The sequence below is a fragment of the Rhyacophila brunnea genome, unplaced genomic scaffold (genome assembly GCF_057557595.1).
Source record: "Rhyacophila brunnea isolate RB1 unplaced genomic scaffold, BYU_Rbru_1.0 scaffold_16, whole genome shotgun sequence".
In the NCBI taxonomy this organism is placed as follows: Eukaryota; Metazoa; Arthropoda; class Insecta; order Trichoptera; family Rhyacophilidae; genus Rhyacophila; species Rhyacophila brunnea.
Window position 1 is genome coordinate 28,500,145 of NW_028232816.1, and position 22,029 is coordinate 28,522,173.

Here is a 22,029-nt window from a genome sequence, read left to right on the forward strand (position 1 = left end):
TTGACCCACCCTCATACTATTAATCTTTATTAGAAGCCATCATTATAATTTATGCATTTCGTAAGTTTTACGTAGCAACTTATTCTACAAAAAAATATTTATTGTTTGTGTGTATATAAAAAAATGTGTTATTATTTAATTAATTAATTGAATCATCTTTATAATATTGTTAATATTAAAATAATAGTAAAGCCACTGAATTAAAAAATATCATATTTATGGGCGTGTACCAATAATAACAATGCATTACTGGATATTATTTTCATAATCAAAAGGAGGTTTACACACTGAGCAGTTACTAATTACATTATTAATACTTTAAATGTTTAAATCTCACGATGGGTAAAATACTAATTTACCGACTCTTCATTTGCACATATTTTATTCAAGGGGCATGTAAGTAACCAATATTATGGTGTTTTTTATAACATTCAGTAGCTAGTGTTTTTTCAAGAGATTCATTGTTCAATTCATGATATTTTTATTAACTTGTTTAGCTCACAGAAAGAAATATTAATAATGAAGATTAGATTAGAAATGTGAAAGCTAGTCACTATGGTTTATGTTTATAACTTTATGACAAACAGGCCATAAAATCCGATAATTATTGAATGCGTGTTCTTCATGCGTAACAAAGTTTAATGTATATTATTACAATACAAACGTAACTATTGAAAATCACGTATTTTTAAGATTATATCATATTTCTCCACACTCGTGAATCATACCTTCTTAAAGCCCAAGGCTGACTATAATATACAGGCCGTGGCACTGGATTGCGAATTACGATGGCAGTATCAGTTATTGATTGTTTTCGAATGCAATGTGGTGACTTCGCAATAAAAGAAGATTTTCAATTACCTACATATTTTGTTCAAATTATTACCAATTATTTCAATATGCAACAATTAACATTTTCAAGACATTAATTACATTGTACAGCCTATGAACAGGTTGACCCTACTCCTCTAGGAATTCTACGACATTCAAGACATATTGTGGCCACAAGACCCTTGACTCATAAATTGGTGCAACTATCTGTGGGCTATGTTTGCTTTAAGGTGACGCATCAGTGAAACGCCAAATAATTTTCAACTGTACGCGCGACGAAATTTTGGACTCGCTGCCATTCACTGAGAGAATGTTGACCCGGGAACACGTCACTTTGCTGTGTGATGGCGACGGGTCAATTAATTCTAAAATCGTGTAAAGATGACTAAAAACGTTACCCATTTACTTTAAAAAGAAAACATGTCAATGAATATATTATTATTGTTACTAATAGAACAATAAACAGAACATAAAATGGACGTATGTTGGATTTATATGACAATTAATATTTCATTGACAGGCGTCATTTTCACCCGCCACCCGCAATCCGCGCATCGCCTAGCGACGATCTTTTTAGACCGTGCCTCAACTAATGCATGGCCTTAATATTCCGATGCGGCATGTCTAAAAGACAAGACAGCGTGGACAACACAAGCGGGCATTAACGATCCTAATAATTATGACCGTGAAGTCACGCGCATTCCATAACCACTAGTGGGTGCGACACCTCGTAATATCTCGTAGGAGAACACCCTTAGTTAGACTCAAAATGTGGAGTGTCTGGGAATGGGGAATGCATTTGGAAAAAGTGTGATATTACGCGGTTGAATTGACGAGAACCTATGAATATATGTAGTAGGCGTTGTAAATGTGGAAGTCAGTGGCACCTGCAAGATTTTCTTAAGAGTATGTATAAGTGAAACGGTAAATAATTTTCAACAATAGGTGGGACGAAATTTCCCATCGTCGCCGAGCGGCATTCGAGGTAGGAGCACGTCGATTTTTTTTGTGATGGCATTGTAAGAATAAATATTCTTATATTGTGTAAAGATGACAAAAAGCGCTATGCCTGTACTCGAAAAAGCAAACATATCAATGAATATATTATTATTACTAATATAACAATAAACATAACACTAAACGGACGCATGTTGAATTTTAATGACAAATTATTTTCCGTTCGGCACGCGTCATTAGCACAATCAACGCGTCGCATAGTTACGATCTTTTTAGACCATGCCTCAACTGAGGTACCTATATAGCCTTAATCCCGCCCCCTCTCGCCGCCTTAATATAAAATATTATGAACATTTTTTTAAATTGACCCTTCTAAACCATTTTTCTGTGTGCGTAGAGTTCCTTCATCATAACTTTGCACTCCCGGCTCTAGGATGAAATTGATGTAACACAGTGTAAAAATATTTTTTTACATACCTACCTACCTACCTACACCTATTACATAATATCTATTTATTTTCTTATTACTACATATTTATTAATACATTGGACGCTAAAGACGCACCTAGCGCGTAACGATTAGGTGGCCTTTCGATATAATTAGCATGCTATTTAAATGTGGTGATTAAAAGTAATTATCTAGTCAGCAGTCAATGTGTTTACAAATGAATATCATTCGATCTAATTTTATGCGAGAGAATCAGTGTAGTAAAAAGTGTAAAAAAAGCGCAATGTTATGAAACGTATACTCTACCTCTATCTGAAGTTTACATTTTCGTGTCACGACCTGACTATTAGTGGGGCTTGTATAGGTAAATCATTCTACAGTGGCACCATGGGTACGGAAAAAGCGACTTGCGGTTGGGGTGGTATTGTTTCAGGCATTGCAGCAGACAATTTATCCCAATACACATGCGAAACGCCTATGGTGCCACTGTAGAATGATTTACCTATAACAGGCCAGAAAGTACCTAAACCACTGACCATTTCCTTCATTTTTGTGTTCCCTGATTTTTACTTTAATTGTATTAGTTTCAGGAGAATGCAAGCCCGGAGACCACATGACTATGGAAAGGAAACTATACGCCAAGCTCATGTGCAATTATAAAAAAGATGTTAGACCTGTTTTAAAGTATGAAACTTCGGTGAATGTTACCACGGAGATATCGATACTCTCGTTGCAAGCTTCATACGCGGTGAGTGACTGTGTCTCTAAATCATTTTGCCCGAACGTGATCCGAACTAGAGTATGTGATTTCTCGAGATTCTCGAGAAATCGATACAATTATGTTTCTTTTTAATATTATTTTTTTTCGATTTACCTGATAATATACACATACAAAATATTTCTTGCCTAGGAATTTAACTAATTACTGAACATACATAATTAACACTTCTGAGAAAATTTATTACAGCCAATAGAAAAAATCTCTTTGAAAAAAGTAAGACCCCGCAGGAATCGTACCTGCATCTCTCGAGTATCACGCCTACGCAAATTGACCACAACGCTAAAGAATCATACTTAAGGCCATTGGACCCGTTTTTTCCTGTCTTCTCGGAATCGCGGAAATGATAAGCATATTTAAAACGAATTGATACACAATAAACTCTTTATTTATTTAAAATCTAATAAATAGTATTCAACTAAAACGTTCTGGGTCATTAAAATTTTTCGAATCGCTTTACTTTTTAAAATAAATGACAAATAGTAAGTCCTGTTTTCGAAATTGGTCAAAACGACTGTCACGCCACAATGAATGTTGAACTTAATAATAGTTTTGCAGGTATATATTGTATGAGAGAAATGGGTAAAACAATACATTTCATTGATTAACCCACGTACTTTTTTTAATTTCAGAAAAATAAAGATTTTAAAGCCATTTTAGTTTGAGTATACATCAGCCAATTTTGAATGATTTTTTCTCACAAAATAATATATACTGCACAATAAAAATATTTTTTTATTATAATATAACATTTCCGTAATACTATAAATAATAATTTATAATAAAAAAATAAATAAAACCCCATAAATTCGGTACAATTAGTGACGCTATATTACCAAAACACGTCGTACATTTTCATGTATTTATCCTGTTTTCAGACAATTTAGAAATATAATTATTTTGCAACATTAACAAAAAGAGACCATTTGATCGATTAATCTATACAGTTTTTCTAATTTCTTATTTCTAACGTTAGTACGATCTGGAATTTCAACGGGTAAGGACGTCTTTTTTTTCCCCAAAATTTAGTCCGAAGCAATATTATTTGACTCATGGAAAAATGACCTCTACTCTCTTTGCAGTAACAATCAAATTGGCAAGTCGCAATTATTTGTATCGTTCTATTCCTAGCACAGGAAGCATGCCAGGTGCTATAATTTGTGTTGACTAAAATATCAAACATCATATAGTACCACTGATTGTCAAACTGAAAAAAATGTAGTTTTATTATATTTATTATATTATTTACTATCTTGTTATTGAAATGGTTGCAGCATGTGAGATATTGTAAGATAATTGAATCTAATAACCACGATGGCTACAAGGAAGTACTGAAGGTATTCGTTCGGTGACCCATTTATAAAAAAAAAAATATTTTGGTCTTGAGCAGTTTAGATAAAATATAGGTGGACTTTAATTGTTTTGATAAATATGTACCTACTTGGTTAGGCTTTAAGCGATTTGAAAAACATTGCATGTACTTAATACAGTTTTTATGTACCTGGGTGGCCATGTTTTGTTATTTTCAAAGGGACGTACGTATCCAGTTGTATGTTTATTGGCATTATCAAAATGCGTTTTCCGCTGTATCCGCTTTAACCGAACAGTACCGAAAATTTAAAGTAAAATACGTTTTCTAATGCTGTCATCGTAATGGCCACTGAAACATGTGTCACAATTTTATTAATCGTTAAAATAATAATAAAAAAGTCTTTTGGGGCACAAAATCACGTATATGTTTTATGATATATGTATTTTTCAGATGGTTTGTGGTAAAATCTTTTTTTTCATACTGCCACAATTCAACTATTCATAATTAATTGTTTGTTAAATTTTTCATAGTGATCTTTGACTTAATAGGTAGGTGATAAAGTTTTTACCTTACTTTATTGTATTAATTTATTGTTAAGTGAGAATTAGCTGCTTTCGTTGTCAGTGTGTATTTGATGAGTGCGCATAGTGCCTGACGATGTCGAAAGGCGAAACCAGGATCGCATAAAACGACTCAAATGAAATAGTACAAAACTTAAATCCATTAGAATTTAATATATTTAATGCCGAGTTGAATTGAATGGAATCACCTTAGGCATTTATTAGTAATTATTTAACACAAGTAAAAAATATATTGAGGTAAGAACCTAGTTCATTGAATAATAAAAACAATATTACTCGTTACATCACAACTGACAAGATGTATATGAATTGTATATTGCCTGAACTCGTTGATCCTAGACTAACACGGTTGATGGATATAAGAAACCCTCAATATAATAATTATATTAGATGCTATCTAATAAAATCTATAAAAAAAATTTAAAAAATAATAATTTATAATAGTTATTCTAATACATTACATACCGTTAAGCCTGTACACTAATTAAAGAACCAATTATTAATTTTATATACACTAATGTTCCGAAATCCTCCGCGGCGACCAAAACGTACTGCCGTCAAATACACGTTATTATAATAATGGTTTCTTAAATCTTGATTGTTGCGTACTAAATTTAAAAAAAAATTGTGCCTCGACAAATATTCATTGAATTGCTTTCTTTTATGGGTCATGTTTTTGTAATTCAATAAAAACGCAATAATAACAGACATCTTTTATGCCATCTTGTGAATGTTTTAAACTTATAATTTGTAATGTTAGCTCATGAAAAAATGAATAACTTTTGTATTCATACACACCGATATATATAACTAATATACCAATTTGAAACACCTCAGAAACATACATAAGTATTAGATTTTTTTTTGAAAAATATTTGGACTGAATTTGAACCTACAATATGATAGGTTCAAGAAAAGGTGTCACTTCACAAATTCAGCATATCAATAATATGAGGTTCTTATTTGGAGGTCTACTATTTTTATTATTATAATTTATTCTACCTACCACAAAAATGTTTATAAAATATGTTAGAAAAAAAATATTATTAATTCAACACTTTTAAAACCTCTGATTTCGTATCTACTCCCGGAGACGCGGAGCGAAGCGATTTTTGTTTTTTTACTTTGATATGCGCTGAAGCTTATGGCTAATTGTTGAGGCGCTTACGTCAAATTTGATTCTTACGAATGAGCCCATAGGCCTTAATTAGGACAAATTTTAACTAAGTACTTAGTACTTAATGGCTTTTTTGATACTCACTGAAGCGCTTTCTAAATTAAGCTACTATTGGTAATCGGCTTTTTTTTTTTTTTTTAAATCAAAGTAGGTATTACTTTAATTACTAACCGACGTCACGGATCACTTCAAGATTTTTTGCTTTGTTTTCAAAATTATGTATGTTCAATAATAATTAAAATGTTACATTCATAAACCTTGTGAACTATTTGTTGAATAAAACAATAGTTAACTAATTACGTTCAGAATTGACGTCAAAACTTTTATTTTTTCTTACCTCTCCAGATAGGCCGAGGCCGGAAAAAAAATACTGGCGAATTTTTAAAAATAAGTCGAAAGTTGCGATAAAATTTGTGGCATTTTTTCGGCACGTTGAAAGCTGTTCGGAGTATTAGAAACGCCATAATATTCTGGATGCGTTTTTACGAGCTGGTCGATCTGCATTAAATTCCGGTTGTAGTCGGCAGTTTAGCGTAGTGACAATTTTTCGAGATTTTCATTGATGATTTCTCAAGAAATGAGAATAATTTTCGAAATTTATAAAAAACATATTAAAATAAATTAATCACAACCCTAATGCGAACGAATAATGATCAATGTAATTTGATCTCGCACGATATTGGAAAAATATCTGGGGTCTCGTGCTGTAATAATATAGTCCAGACTCCAGACATGAAAGAGTTCAGAGATTTTACTCACTTTTTATAATTATCTATATCACCCACATTGTTTGGTAAGTATCTAGTTGGTTCCGGAATTCACTGTGAGAGCCAAGTCTGAATATAACTAGATGAAGTATAATAGTTTGATTTATAAAACTTTCATTGAATTTCTATTAATTTTGAATTCTTCATATTATTGTCTGCCATGATGCAGCCATGCCTTAAAGTCAAATGTTTATAATGATATGTATACGGACACGTTCGTTGACAGTTCAAAAGATTTCAATGGGTAGTTTGAAACTGATTTGTGGTGTGCCCACTAATGTAAAGGTATTTATTCTCCGTGGTAGGCTCAACCCAGGGCTCGAAATGGAACGGAACGCATCGGAGCGCCGTTCCGGCTCGTGAAATTTGTAAAATTATCGCTCCGTCTCGTGGAAAAAATATGTTGACCGTCTGAGCTAGATAGGTCATAGAATAGAAAATCTGACACATTCATTTTTATAAAATACAGATACGATTTTATGACTATGTAAATATCTTCTGAAAATTTGTCGAGCGCTCCGGTTCGTAAACTTTTACATTTAGAGCGCTGGCTCAACCTGGAGGTCAAACTCGCTGTGTATGGCCAGCCATTCGCACACGACCATGTCCATGTCCGATCTTTTATTAACGGATTTCTGTTTTTACAAAAAAAATGGATGTCAGCCACTTGCTTCTGCGTCCAACGCAACTGATGCGTTGCCCATCATGTGGCCATTAGATATAATTAGCATGTTATTTAAATGTGGTAATTAAATATTAATTAAAAGGTCCGCAGCGAATGGGTTTACCTATTAGGTCCATGCCCTGACTCAAACACAAATTGAAACACAATATGTGTATTTATTTGCCAGACCCACGATTCAAACTTGGGACCCACGATGCTGTAGGTCGACGCTTGCCGCGCGGCCATCGTAGGTGTTAAAATTCTCACACGAATGTGTTTTATCTGTAATATTCCTCTTTTTGCAGAAAACAGATGTCGATACAATAACTCTTCAGACGGTTACAGTATTGGTAAGTTCAATTAAGATCAATTTTCTTAGAAAATAACAGAGTATAAGGAACAGGGCTGCGCAGCACCCGGACGACGGTTCAAGAAGCAGAAAAATACCCGAAAAATATTTTACATAACGCATTCAATTAGTGAAGCCTTGTCCAGATTGCGTGATTTGACTCGCGCGTTCTCCAGGTACAAGTGACCTAATTGAGCAGTCCAGATGCATTCGAGAAGTGATATCTGTCGCGCAACTAGCGCAAGCGAACACGAGACTCTCGACAACGCAACGTTTATAGCCATTCCAAAATGAATTACGACCACCTCGCTCGAGCGCGAGAGTTTTTATGGCTATTCCAAAATAAATAACGTCACCTAGCTTGTTCACTACCAAATGAAACGCGCTATGTGGGCGGAGCACACGGAGCCTTGTCCACATGCCGTATTTTGACTCGCGAAAATTTCAGGTACATGTTACCTCATTGAGCCGCGCACACGCACTCAGGTGACTTCAATAGACAAATTTGCTCTAACAATAAGAAAGACGCCTGCAGCGCTATTTTCCTTAAACAATATCAATATTTCAAAATATGTGGTTGTGCAATATTATAATGATTGATATATTTAAATGATAATGTGTATTTATTTTTAGTATTTTTCCTGGCTCTAATAAAAATGGCTAAATATCCAATACGGCGAGGGGTCGTATGTTACTTAACTACCATAAAATGAGTGAAACTCAAGCAGTGGCGCACCCAGGAGGAGGGCCAAGGGGCCCTGGCACCCCAAACATGAAAATTATCAGAATGATTTTACACATTGAAATTGAAAGCCAATAAACTATAGGTACCTTGGGCTTAGACAAATAACACGGCAAAAAAATGATTTGTAATTCTCCAGCACCCTTTTTAGAAAAATTTCTTAGATTTTAATTTCTAACACAAAAATTTCGAAACACTAATGTCGGGTTTTTTTTAGAAACCCGTTCCTTAATGAACTGTCAAAAAATTCTCGGTGTCCACCTGAATTCCGGAGTGATGTAGGTCATGTCTGGGGGCCCGGGCTGTGGGGGGCCCGGCGTGTCGGGTTGACCAGATTAGTGAGATAAACACACATCATAAATTAGCTTTAATATTAAAAAAAAGTCGCCTGCGGCGCTTACATTTTAAATTATACAATTGTGCAATATATTTTCTGATTATTATGTGTCGATACTTGACAGCTCCATTATAAAAGTAGATGTATTGACAATCGCCAATAATTCACTGTATAAGTACCCTCAATTTGAAAAACGTTAATGTAGTGTTTCACACTGCCTTTATTCAAAACGATAGATAGGGGGCCCGCCAAATACCCTAGCCTGAGGGCCCGTTTCAGGATGTGGGGGGCATGGTGTAGGTACACCGAGTGCAATAGACAAAAGACCGATAAACGAGATATTAGGCTGTGTTGAGTAGGTTTATGTATAAGTTAAATGCAATAATACTTTTTTTTGTCCATTTTCAATTAATATTTTGGAACCTCAATATCTACGATAAACATTCGGCGAAAAGAACGACTACACGCACCACAGTCGGTGGTAGTGTAAATCAAAAGAATATTTTTTTTCGGTGGAATCCGGCATAAATATTGTAGCTTTCTAGACCAGTGTTTCCCAAACTTTCGACATCTGTGTACCCCTTCTATAATTTTCCTAACACTGAGTACCCCTCGTTAAAAAATGCATATAAGTACTTTAATAACAATCAAAATATATTTATATTTTCCTTTTGTAGTACATAAACAAAATAATAAAAAACGAAAAATAAAATTCATTCGTAATAAAATATAAATAAAAGTTATATTATAAAAAATAGCATTCATTATAATCAATGAGAAGGATGAAATTGTTTATGTTGAAACGACAGATCATCGTAATTTGGTTCCCTGGTTATTAATTTTAATCTGAGATGCGGTTCCACCCCCAAAGGCTGTTCCTTTTTTTTGACTTAATAAATGTCTACAAATGCTGAAAAAGCAACTTCACATAGATATGAAGTTGGAAAAGGCAAGATGTATTTCAGGAATTTCTCTGTTAAAACTAGATACACATGTTGCATTTGCAACCTGAATGATGTTAAAGAACACTCCTTATATTTATTTTGCAAGAATCCGTCTGAAGCTAATTCCAACAATTGCTCTTCTTCCGCATGCGATGAACCTTCTAGCATGGATGTTGTATTAATGCTTGTTGCACCAGGCGCAGCCATAGCCCGGTGCAGCGCGTATCCCCACCAAACTCTTCCTGTACCCCAGGGGGTACGCGTACCACACTTTTGGAAAACTGGTAAACACTGGTCTAGACCAAGCGGGTAGCACAGCCGATATTATTTGAGTAATGTTTTAGCATACTAGATGCGCATGTCCAGCATGGTCGCTGATGACACGCTCAACGGTTACCGCCACTATGCCTACAATTTAATAAAAACTAGCAGAAACTGTACAAATATATCGCCGTGTATTGTGAAAATATGTAAAAATAATTATATGAAGAAGAAAAAGAGCCTATGGGACTAATTTACATTCTCCTCCTTGCCCCCCCCCAATATTAAATCCTGGGTGCGTCACTGAACTCAAGTGGATTAATATAAAAATACAAAAAAATCACTAAAATAACTAGGGAACTCAGATGTCCTGTGAAAATAACACTGAATACATGGAATACTCTTAATTATTTTACCTTGCGAAACCTTTGGGTTCCGCAGAATACCATTTGGGAAATGCTGCTGTAAAGCGATTTATCGATAGGTAGGGGGACCGAAAAACATCGTGGCATGGGGGCCCGCTTCAGGATGCGGGGGCCATGCACAACAATATAAAAAGTATTGAATGATATGTCAAATGTTAGCAAGTGGTGACCTCACTCAGCGGACAACTTATACTTATTGTAATAAAAATGTTGATATAACCATCACTTCATGGAGAGCCATATGCTACGCCTAGGAACGAAAATAGTAAATTATGCGGTAAAGACATGAGTACAGATTTCCATTACCTAATCACCCTAATTATGACGCTAGATATAATGTATTGTTAACAAAGATGTTTTCAATTTCAGCGATGGAAAGATGAATTCTTAACATGGGACCCTAAACAATATGGGGGAATAAAAGAGTTGGCTATGGAGAGTACCGGAATATGGACTCCAGAAATATCGGTTATTAATGTGTAAGTTTCTACGTTGTTGTCCTACTTTGATTTTACTTGTCTGTTCAGTCTCGTTCAGGCAGGGCATGCGTTGCATATGGGAGACGCATTATAAAGGGCGGCGAATGAAGTATTGGCTACAATTAATATTAGAACTGTTGGTGGCAGTCGTTTAAAAAATAATTGCAGTATCCTGACAACATAACCAATATCGGATTGTAATAACCATTGTAATTCATAAATTCTAATGGCAGTTTATAGCGCAGGCAAAATTTTCACAAGGGTGCCTCCATAGCTGTAATCGCCACAGACCTCCACGTACTCTTTTTTGAGTAGGTTTCGTGGGAATGCTATAATTTATTTTCAGTGCATAGTGTATTTAAATTTTAAAAATAAAACAGGTTATGAGGTTCCTAACGAATTCCTAACGAATTAAAATTAAACGGGGTTGGCATTCTAACTCTGCCTAAGGACGCCAATTTGCCTAAGGATGTCACCATGTCTGTTTGATTACAATTTAGGCTATTTAGAGTAAGGGTTCTTCTTCTTCTTCGATGGCGCTACAGCTCAAGTCGAGCCCTGGCCTCCTCCACCGCCGTCCTCCAGCCGGAACGGTCCTCCGCACGTCTTTTCCAGTTCTTGATTTTTAGCAGCCTGGTTGGCATAGTAAGGATTCAATAGGTTCGATTAAGTTTCAGTTCATTTCGGCTCGCGACCCACACGTGGATCTAAGCGCGTGGCTCTTCAAAAATATTTAATGTAAAAAACCATATTTATTTTCCAAAACATTTCAGAGTAGGTACCGTTTTATTAAAATCGCTCGATACATCAGTGAAACGGCAAACAATTTTCAACTATAGGCGCGACGAAATTTTGGACTCGCTGGCATTCGGAGAGAGAACGTCGAGCTGGGAACACGTCAATTTGTTTTGTGATGGCGACGGGGGTATTAATTCTTAAATCGTGTAAAGATGACTAAAAACGTTACCCATTTACTTGAAAAAGAAAACATGTCAATGAATATATTATTATTGTTACTAATAGAACACTAAACAGAACATTAAATGGACGCATGTTGGATTTATATGACAAATTATATTTCGTTCGGCATACGTCATTTGCACCCGCGACCCGCAATCCGCGCATCGCCTAGCCACGATCTTATTAGACCGTGCCTCTTTTCAATATGTTGATCATACCGAGCAGACATGCTAAAGCTCTTAGTAATTTAGGATCATGTGCCGTAAAGAACAATAATTTATGGAACGATTATAAATATCCAAAATTCCGATTACATATTCTTTCAAACTATTTTATACGAGGCGAACTTTTTAGGACTGTCAGGTTTATGGGTTTGAATTATTTGGTTTTGGTGGTTGGATTTGGGTCGTTAGGTTAATTCAGGGCTCGAAATGGACCGGAACGCCGTTCCGGTTCATACAATCCCCAAAATTATCGCTCCGTCTCGTGTAAATATTAATTTGACCGTCTGAGCGGGATATGTCATATTATCAAAAAAATCTAACACAATCGTTTTTTAAATACATATAGGTATGTATAGAATTAGATAAGTAACAGTGTTAATATTTTCGTAAAATTATCAAGCGCTCCGGTTCGTAAAATTTTCCATTTCGAGCGCTGAATTATTGCAGAGGTTTGTAATGGACCTTTTTTAGTTGCTCTGTTCCGGGACCTAATAATTGCTCCAGCTCCGCTCCGGGTAAAAAAAATATTATATTATAACGTATACAAATGTTAAAAAATAAAAAAAATAAGTAGTAATAAAATCAGGTTTATTATTCGTGATGTGCTTTATTAAAGTTCAATCATTTGATTTTAGTATGAAATTTTGATAATAATAAGAAAAACATCCGGAGCAGTGGAGCACTACAAATTTTCAGTGCTCATGCTCCGGGTAAAACCGTATTGCTCCACTGCTCCGTGCTCCTGCTCCGAGCTTCGCTTCAACGCTCTGAATTACTGTTTTTTTGAAGTTATACTTCTTTAGTCGCGTTTGGAAAATCAGATCAGAGTGTATTTTTGGCGTGTGACATGTAGCACATAATTAATTTTTTCACACAAAAATAATAGCAACTCAATTGGATTCGAACCACCGATTGTTCGATTATCAGCCGAACGCACTACCATTATGCCACAGTATGATACTCCAATCGTGACGATTATACAGTATAATATTATAGTTTAGAATTATTCCGTTGCCTAGGCAGCGAATTTATTATTGTCGGCCATATGCAATTCCTTACGTAAACAAACTATTAAACGTCATAGTGGCAGTTGTTACTTTAAAAAGAAAAACAACAATAAATAATTATATAATTTAGTAATATAAGTTAAGGTGTATATAAATAAACCAACGACGTTTCAATAAGCGGTTCTTTTTCTTGAATGTGTAATTTAACAAGATAATCAGGGCTCGAAATGGACCGGAGCGTCATTCCTGTTCGTGAAATCGGTATAATTATCGCTGCGTCTCGTGGAAAAAATAATTTGACCGTCTGAGCTAGATAGGCCATATAATAGAAAATCTAACACACTTATTTTTATGAAATACACATAAAATTTGATAACTATGTCTTCTAACTATGATAACTATGTATTGTTCATCAGAAAACTGTTGAGCGCTCCGGTTCGTAAACTTTTCCATTTCGAGTGCTGAAGATAATTAAGAGCTAGTCGAAGAATTTAGGTTATCACAAGTTTTGTATTTGTTTTGTTACGCCAAAGAAGTATAACTTCTAACGCGCGTACATAAGTACACACACCGATTTTTTTTTGTTTATATTAAGTTTATAAATTTAATGAATTGAAAAAATATTTTCTATTTCAGCAATAAACATGATCGGCAGTTTATCACAAAACCGTGCATCGTTTATTCATCAGGTAAGGTTTTCTGTACGGAGAAATTCACTTACAGTACAGTCTGTTCGAAGACGTACAAAGACTGGCCTTACGATAAACATAACTGCACCATGGTGTTTGGAATCTGGATGACAAAGGAACACGCCGATATTCGGTTTATCGATTCGGAGGTTTGTGAAATTATAATCATAAGCAACTGTAGTATCAGACGTTATGACACGAGAAACTCATCGATCACACATCAGCCAAAACATATAGCTGAACGACTAAAGTCCTAAGTTTGTTGTTGAAAATGGTTCTAAATTTGGTTTTCTTGTCTCGTTTTAGATAGGTATTGAATACCCCCAGCCGAACAAGTATTGGAAGATATTGGAAGCCACAATCGAATCGGCAGACGAGACCATTAAAAACCTGAGGCATCCAAGAGTTGCTGTCAAACTGGAGATTGAAAGAAATTCCGTTGTTGTTGAAAACAACTATTTGATACCTGTTGTTGGTAAGTAATTTTTTTATTGGCTCTACATCCGATGTGGATTTTAGCCGCCTCAAGAAGAGGTTTCGTAACATTTTTTTTATGAGAAATGGATGTTTACTTAATGGGTGAAAACTATTAATAGTTGTGATCCCTCTGTGTTGTATTAATCGGTTGTTTTTAAGGAGGCAAGGTGATTAGCCCAGCGCTCCCGAGGCCTGAGTCACAAAGGCCCTGAAAGTCGGGTCGACCGGGTTTTAATTTCGGGGATCTCCTTCCCTTAGCCAGGAGGCCAGTTTAATGGCACCGGTCACTCGGCCTTCGCCCCCTGCTGTTAGCTACAGCTTACGCTGTATTGCTCGGAGGTCGCCGCGAGGAGGCCAGCTTGCCTGTTCTTCAAGCCAACCGGATTCCAGCGTCCTGGAAGGCCGCTAAATATCATCTATAGAGTGTATACAGCGGAGCTACGGAATGCTGGTTTGACCTGGAACGATGCAAGAAGGCTGGCGAGTAACAGGGATTCTTGGAGGCGCCTCGTGGTGTTTGCTCAATTGCTCCAACCAAGGATCGGATATGGCTGAAGAAGAAGAAGAAAGAATATCTCTATGTGATTCACTACATCGCTCATTTCGCATGCGTTTATTCTCCACTCTACTGACGCGTGTCCCCGTATAAAATCAGAGGTTGGAGCGGACTCTTTTTTGAGTTGCTCCGCTCCAGGACCTAACACTTACTCCAGCTCCGCTCCAGAGTGTGCTCCGCTCCTTCTGTCAAAAAAGTTAAAGTTATTTATCGCTCGGCAATGTTGCCGTATTTCAAATAACTCCAGTGTTGCAAAGTGTCAAATAGAATATTAATTGGATTTTAGGACGAAAATTTAATAATAAAAAAACATCCGGAGCAGTGGAGTACTACAAATTGTCTGTGCTCCGGTTCCTCTCTTGCTCCGGGTAAAACCCCATTGTTCCAATGCTCCGTGCTCCTGCTCTGACCTACGCTCCAACGCTCTGTAAAGCCGCATTTAGACCAAGCGAGTGAATGTTTGTTCTTCCCCCACTCCAGCGATATTCTTATGCTCATTCAACAAAAAACGGAGAATTTTGCTGGAGTGGGGGAAGAACAAACATTTGCTCGCTTGGTCTAAATACGGCTTAATAAAATAACCATTGCCCAAACCGTCGCTGCAACGGACACATGGCCTGCGACTTCCTGCAACTTGTTGCAACGTTGTCGTATGTGCGTGACCTTACAGTAATTGTTTAAATACCTGTTTCGTATGATGAGAATAATAATATGCCTGAACAAATAATGGTATTTATTTTTTAGTATTTATCTTTATTAATATGTAACTATTGTTGTTGTAGCAATGATAATTATATCTCTGTCTTCCTTGTGCCTGGACATTAACTCAGCGGAAAGGATGGTGATGATGCTTTACAATATATACCTGCATTTCCGCTACCTGGAGGTTATTGGATACTTTGCTCCCACTGTTGAAAATGATGTTCCACATGCAGGTATGAAAACAATTATTGCTTTACCCCCACTATTATAGTGGTGCCAGTGTCTTACCCGTTAAAATCCTACATCACCGATTTCACATGTAGGTTTTTTAATTTGTTTACAAAATAAAATTTTACAGATTTACAAAAATAACACATTGAGGCATACAAACCAGCCGCTGCCACGCGAATGAATTTGCAGGGTCCAAAACTTGACCAAAGTTAATACTTAGCTACTGAATTCGATTGCAAAACAAGATACACATGAAGGAATTTTTACTATGCATACATTTATTTATCAGAAGCTACCACGTTATAATATGATATACAGATATTATCAATTTTGCGTGAATCAGCAAAAAGATATATTGAAAGGCGTACAATATCATTCAGCTAAAAAGATTAGATTAGACGCCTACGATGGGCGTGCGGCTTAAGCGTCGGCCTATAAAGTCGTCGATCATAGGTTCGAATCCTGGATCTCGCAAGTACACTTATTGTTTTTCAATTAGTGTATGAATCAGAGTATGGACCTAATAGGTTGAGCAAGTGGCTAACATCCATTACTTGTACTTAAAAAAATCTGTTAATACAACATATTCACTTTGTGGAGGCTCATATTATGATCTTATTAGGATCGGACATTTAATATAAAGATTCATAATATTATGACATTTTAAAAGTGGGTTTTTTGGGTTCTCCAATCTGTATAACCTAGGTTTATTTCAAGCGTAAATTCGGCCCTGGTTTTCGGTATAACAAAACGTTGCGAACGTTCGTAGTTTTGTAAGATTTTATATGGATTTATAATATATTGTTCTCAAGCTTTTGGACCTTTACCAAATTTGGATGCCTAACGCTATAGGTCCTTTAGCTCTAATAATAATAATACTGTGTATGTACTGTAATATCTCAAGGTGAGAAGAAGTTGAACCTCTAGCGCAATGGGAAAGCCCGTTGGTGTGACTTTTTGCAAGTCATTTTTCACCATCGGGAATATCGCGTTTCTCACGACGTCCTTTGTGAAACGGAACTTTTGCCTAAATTCGATTGCCCCGTATTTGGAGTACGGGTCCTCCATGTCCCGTATGTATCTTTTTGGCAGTCGCGATCGTCTATTTCTTTCCTCTACTAAATCTACAAAATTAACGAGACTACTTGCAGCAACAAATGTCTGCTGCATAGCTGTTAGCCGGCTCGCATATCACAACTCGCCTTGTGTGCCTGACGGCCATAAATCAAAACTTCTGAGACCGCCGACGAATGTTGCATGCTACAACCTCGCACATCTGCCTAGCGGCAAACGTCAAACGGGAAAAAGGAGAAGTCTCTTGTCTGCCATTTTTATTGTGTTGATTGTATGAACAAACGTCAAACGCGGTGACCAGCGATGAGCGAGCAATGACAGTATAGACAGAGACAGAGACAGAAATGGCCGATGGCCGCAGGCTGTGCGCTTGCGCGGAGCCGACATTTTTCGAGATCGACATGCAGGCTTTGGCCAATGCAACTCGAGGCATGTCGCAGGGTCGCAGAGTCGCAGTTGCATCGGCCAATCTGCTTTTCCATTTCTTGATAACGTTTGTTTCTTGGTTTAAGATGACGTCACATCGACGAATTCGTCGTAAAGCCTCAATTACATTGAGCTTCTTTACGGGCTGTTTGTTGGCGAATTTATAATCTGCCTGTAAAGTCACCCAGTGTAATCATCGATCATGTTAGCTTGTTCGATGATTACACTGGGCGACTTTACAGGCAGATTATAAATTCGCCAACACACGGCTCGTAAAGAAGCTCAATGTAATTGAAGCTTAAGACGCATGCGGCGAGTTCTGATGTGCGAGCCCACTTAATATGCGTGCTTGCTGTATGGAATCCATTATTAAAGTGACAGATAAAGCAGCCGTTGGCAGCCATTTTGAATGTCGCGTGACGTCAGATTGCTTACGTCACAAACAGTGTTGTACGTTATTTGATGGAAAATCGGTTATATAGCTTATAAAGAATTGGGGAATCTCATACATACGGCCCTTAGTGGCTGAGCACACTGCAAGAGGCCGAGTGATGCGCGCAGATATATTCAACTGTGGTTATTAATGTATGTGTGTGTTAATTTTTTATTTTGTTTTATTACAAGTTTAGTGGAGAATCCTGAAATGTAATTTTTGTTTTATTTCAGTGATTTACATCCGGGATTCCTTATTTTTGTCTTGCGGCATTCTGATTATCGGAATGTTATTAGTGAATGTTTCCAAGCAAAGTAGTGTATCGCCGCGATGGGTAAAGTCGATCAATGAAATGATGCAAAGTACAGTTGGAAGGATTATCATGTTCGATGATGAAGAACCCGTAAGTAGACGTCATAATCACAATTAATAAATTCACTCCAAGACTAAAAATTATTATTATTTAGCCACTCCCGCACCGATTTATATACGTATTATTCAGTGACGTCCCTAGACAAAATGCCACCCCTAAGCAGAGCCATAATGCCGCCCCATTTTTGTATACTTACAATATTTTTTATCATCCATGTTAGTGTCGTTTCTAGTCACCAAGGACATCCAGGGGCAACGGAAGTAAACGAGACATCGCAAATCCGACAAAAAAATAGAGTCCTGTTAAACATTTTATGTTAATTAATGCATTTTGTTTCCAACCAGTGAGCTGATTTTTTTAAAGGAAAAATATTTTCGTTATTAAGTATTCAGTTTAGGTAGCTATTTCTATATCTACCAAATGATTCTCCTCGATTTTACGCCCTTCGAGTAGCTGCCGCCCCCAAGCGACGCTCAATCTGCCTACCCCTACGGGACGTCACTGGTATTATTCAATGTAGACTATAACTATAATTAACAATTTCTTTTATTCAACGAATAATTCACAAGCTTTTAATAATGTACCATTCTAATTATTGAACATACATAATTCTGAAAACACTCATAAAAAAATATAGCCGATAGAAAAAATCTTCTTTGAAAAGGTATCATCAAAGGAAAGGCAGGATCAAACTTGCGTCTCTTGGGTATCGCGCCATGTGCATTACCACTATGCTACGACTCCCATGCTTTATTGCGACAAATTTTAACTATTGGCCTTTTTATACCTGCTCATAATTGCAGGCCAATATTTAAAATTTAGTTAATAGTTAAAAAGGCCAATAGTTAAAATTTGTCACAATTATTAAGCATGGCAGTCGTAGTATAGTGGTATTGCACAGGGCGCTATACCCAGGAGACGCAGGTTCGATTCCTGCCGGGTGTCTTACTTTTTTCAAAAAATATTTTTTTCTATTGGCTATATTTTCTCATGAGTGTTTTCAGAATTATGTATAAACTATAACTGTTAGTTATTCATGTACAACATAATGTTTTACCTTTGCCTAGAGTTCTCTAAATCAAATGTAATTCTTGAGAAGTCGAGACTGGTTTCTTGATTTCTCAGGATTTAAAGAATTCACTAGAAAAATGAATTTAAGAAGCGAGAAGATTTTTGTGGTTGACATTTCAGATATAATTTTAGCTCTTCTGGAGAAAAAATCACCCGCTCAATTATTCACTAAATTAACGTCGGAGATTCGACCAAAACTGGCTTCTGACGATTTTATAACAAGGACTTGGCTGAAACTTTGACAAGTATCAATATTATCGCAATAGGACTTGCGCCCCACCAATAAAATCAACGGCCAGGGACAGTGATTTCGCCAACCATCCTAATCTCTTACGAATCTGCAACACTAATGCTTGTATCGATCTTGTTGTAATTAAGTACCTATATTAAAAAAAATTTTCGTCAATTTTAGACATCCTCACCGTCCGCAGAGATGGACGATGACGAGGACGAGGACGCATCCAAAACCGAGCTGAAGTCTCTCGCCGACAAAGAGTGGGATAAGTTTGCACGCATTTTGAATCGGGTGTTCCTCATCTGTGTCATTATGATCTACGTTTTTCTAATCTTAAGATTTTTAATTTGAAACATTTACAATGTATTGTGAATAATGCGGTTTCATTTAAATAAATTCTAACCTAACCTAAAAATGTATTAATTTCAAATGATACCCTATAATAAAATTATTCAACCCATAGACATTGAGAAGATATTATTCAAACAGTCAACAATATACCAGATCGGAGGAGGTCAATGCAGGGCTCGAAATGGATCGGAACGCACCGGAGCGCCGTTCCGGTTCATAAAATTATCGCTCCGTCTCGTGGAACTATTAATTTGACCGTCTAAGCTAGATATTTCATATAATAAAAAATAACACACTTTTTTTTATAAATCACTTTTACAATTAATCTATCGTAAAATTATCGAGCGCTTCGGTTCGTAAAATTTTCCATTTCGAGCGCTGGGTCAATGGTAGTCAGATTGTGCGTTGCTGCTTTTCAGGGGAGCTGCGATGAATACTCAATAATAATACTAAAAGAAAGCAGTTTGAAAATAATTACAAGATAAAAATAACTTTTTATATACTTACAATGTTTTTAAATTTTCTGTTGAATCATATAAACTTGACTTGACTAGCTTAAACGATAAAAAAAATTGTACTTGATAGAAATAATACTGAAATGTCAATTTGACATCTCATATTGATTTCCATAGTAACGCACGTATCTATATATTAATAATTTAGTTGCTAGGACCCCAGACCCCTAGCAACAAATAATAGTGGATTGGATTACAGATTTCTTCCGAAATAACTTTTCATACAAAACAGAATTAACTGAAAATAAATTCAATTCTACTTAAAGATGGCTAGAAGTATTAAAAAAATGCATTGGCATCGTGTTCTGATATATTCGAAAAGTTTCAAATGTCTAGCTAGTCGGGAAGTTAGTTATAAATCGATTGGAAGATTTGTACCGGATAAACAACCACCGGACAAATAATAATACGACCTAATAAAAACATTGTAAAATAACAATTACTTACAGACAATTATTTTAACACGGCGTAAACAATCATACTAACATATCTAATTGTTTTGTAAACCAGTTTGTTACCTCGAGCCCTCCGGTTCATAAACTTTTCTATTTTATTGGCTATACTTTGAATGCAATATCGTATACTGTATGTAGAAAATTATGATTAGGACTCGCCATTTTAAGAATTTATTCCGAAATTTAGAGAAAACATAAGAAATTGTCACAAGAGAAATTGATATATCGTTGATATTGGCTGAAAGAGCTAAAGAAGGTCTTAACGATGAACGGAATTTGTCAAATTTCTCAAGAATCTCCAGAATTCTCGAGAAATCAAAAAGTCAAACGCGAATTCTCGAGAAAACAAATATTCTTGATTTTGAAAAAAAATCGAGACATTACAAGCTTTAAGTGGTGTAATTTTAATACTTAATTCAGTTGGCTATGATCTTTGGCGGGTCCTATACCTAGGCTAGAGCCCTGTCAGACCCTCCGCTTGTAGGAGCCATGGCAGAGAGCCTATGTAAACAGATTCAATTCGACAGATGATTACTGCTGCCCATGTGACGTCAAAGCGTTTCAAACAGTGTAGCATGCCATCAACGACTGCCCAATAGTAGAAAAAGAGCTCTGTGCAAACAACATAATCGTGAAATCGACCTCAACAAACCATAGAAATATTAAACAACAAAATAACACAAGACGAAATATCTAATTCTGGCCATAATAAAAAAGAAATACACGGAGGAACATAAATAAATTTCAAAATGCGCTATAACATTTTCTGAAATAATTGGGCTATATAAATGGATTCGTTTTTAAAATATCTACACGAAAATTGTATCGCCTCTTTCAATGTCATTTTGAAACAAAATCAATGTTTCTATCAATTCCCGCTTTCATTCAATACTTTCAACTATTACTACTTACTATTCAACATTCAATAACCTTTTTAGTTCAAAAAGTTTTTAATGATTTTTTCAAAATAATGAAAAAGTGTTGTAGCGGGTTTTGAAATTTAGCGACACCTAACCACTGACTTTTAAAACTCTAAATCTTTTTATATGTACTTATCATAATCTCTCACAAATGTAAATACGTAATTAACAGTATGTAATTGTGTAACAGTGTGTATTATGATATTATTATACACAGAAGAAGTTTACTTACTTTGATCGTCACTTCCAATTATTAATAACACATAACCACTAAATCA

The 22,029-nt window shown here is 35.9% G+C and overlaps 1 protein-coding gene across 1 annotated transcript; it reads left to right on the plus strand.

Annotated features, from left to right (window-relative positions):
- Positions 1-264: 264 nt before the first annotated feature.
- Positions 265-19,920, plus strand: LOC147074600 (acetylcholine receptor subunit beta-like 2). The gene is made up of 9 exons (XM_085943873.1): positions 265-396; positions 2,821-2,984; positions 7,821-7,865; positions 10,943-11,052; positions 13,880-14,081; positions 14,239-14,407; positions 15,748-15,900; positions 18,065-18,234; positions 19,688-19,920. Exons 1-9 carry the CDS (start codon positions 339-341, stop codon positions 19,859-19,861), a joined length of 1,245 nt encoding a protein of 414 aa, XP_085799999.1. The 5' UTR covers positions 265-338; the 3' UTR covers positions 19,862-19,920.
- The last annotated feature ends 2,109 nt before the right edge of the window (positions 19,921-22,029 follow it).

What these genes read in the sequence shown, in the direction of transcription:
- LOC147074600 (XM_085943873.1), top strand. Translation starts at nt 339, where the DNA reads ATGGGTAAAATACTAATTTACCGACTCTTCATTTGCACATATTTTATT. An exon ending in GAAATATCGGTTATTAATGT is followed by an intron (nt 11,053 to 13,879) that starts GTAAGTTTCTAC and finishes TTTCTATTTCAG; the next exon opens with CAATAAACATGATCGGCAGT. An exon ending in CTATTTGATACCTGTTGTTG is followed by an intron (nt 14,408 to 15,747) that starts GTAAGTAATTTT and finishes TTGTTGTTGTAG; the next exon opens with CAATGATAATTATATCTCTG.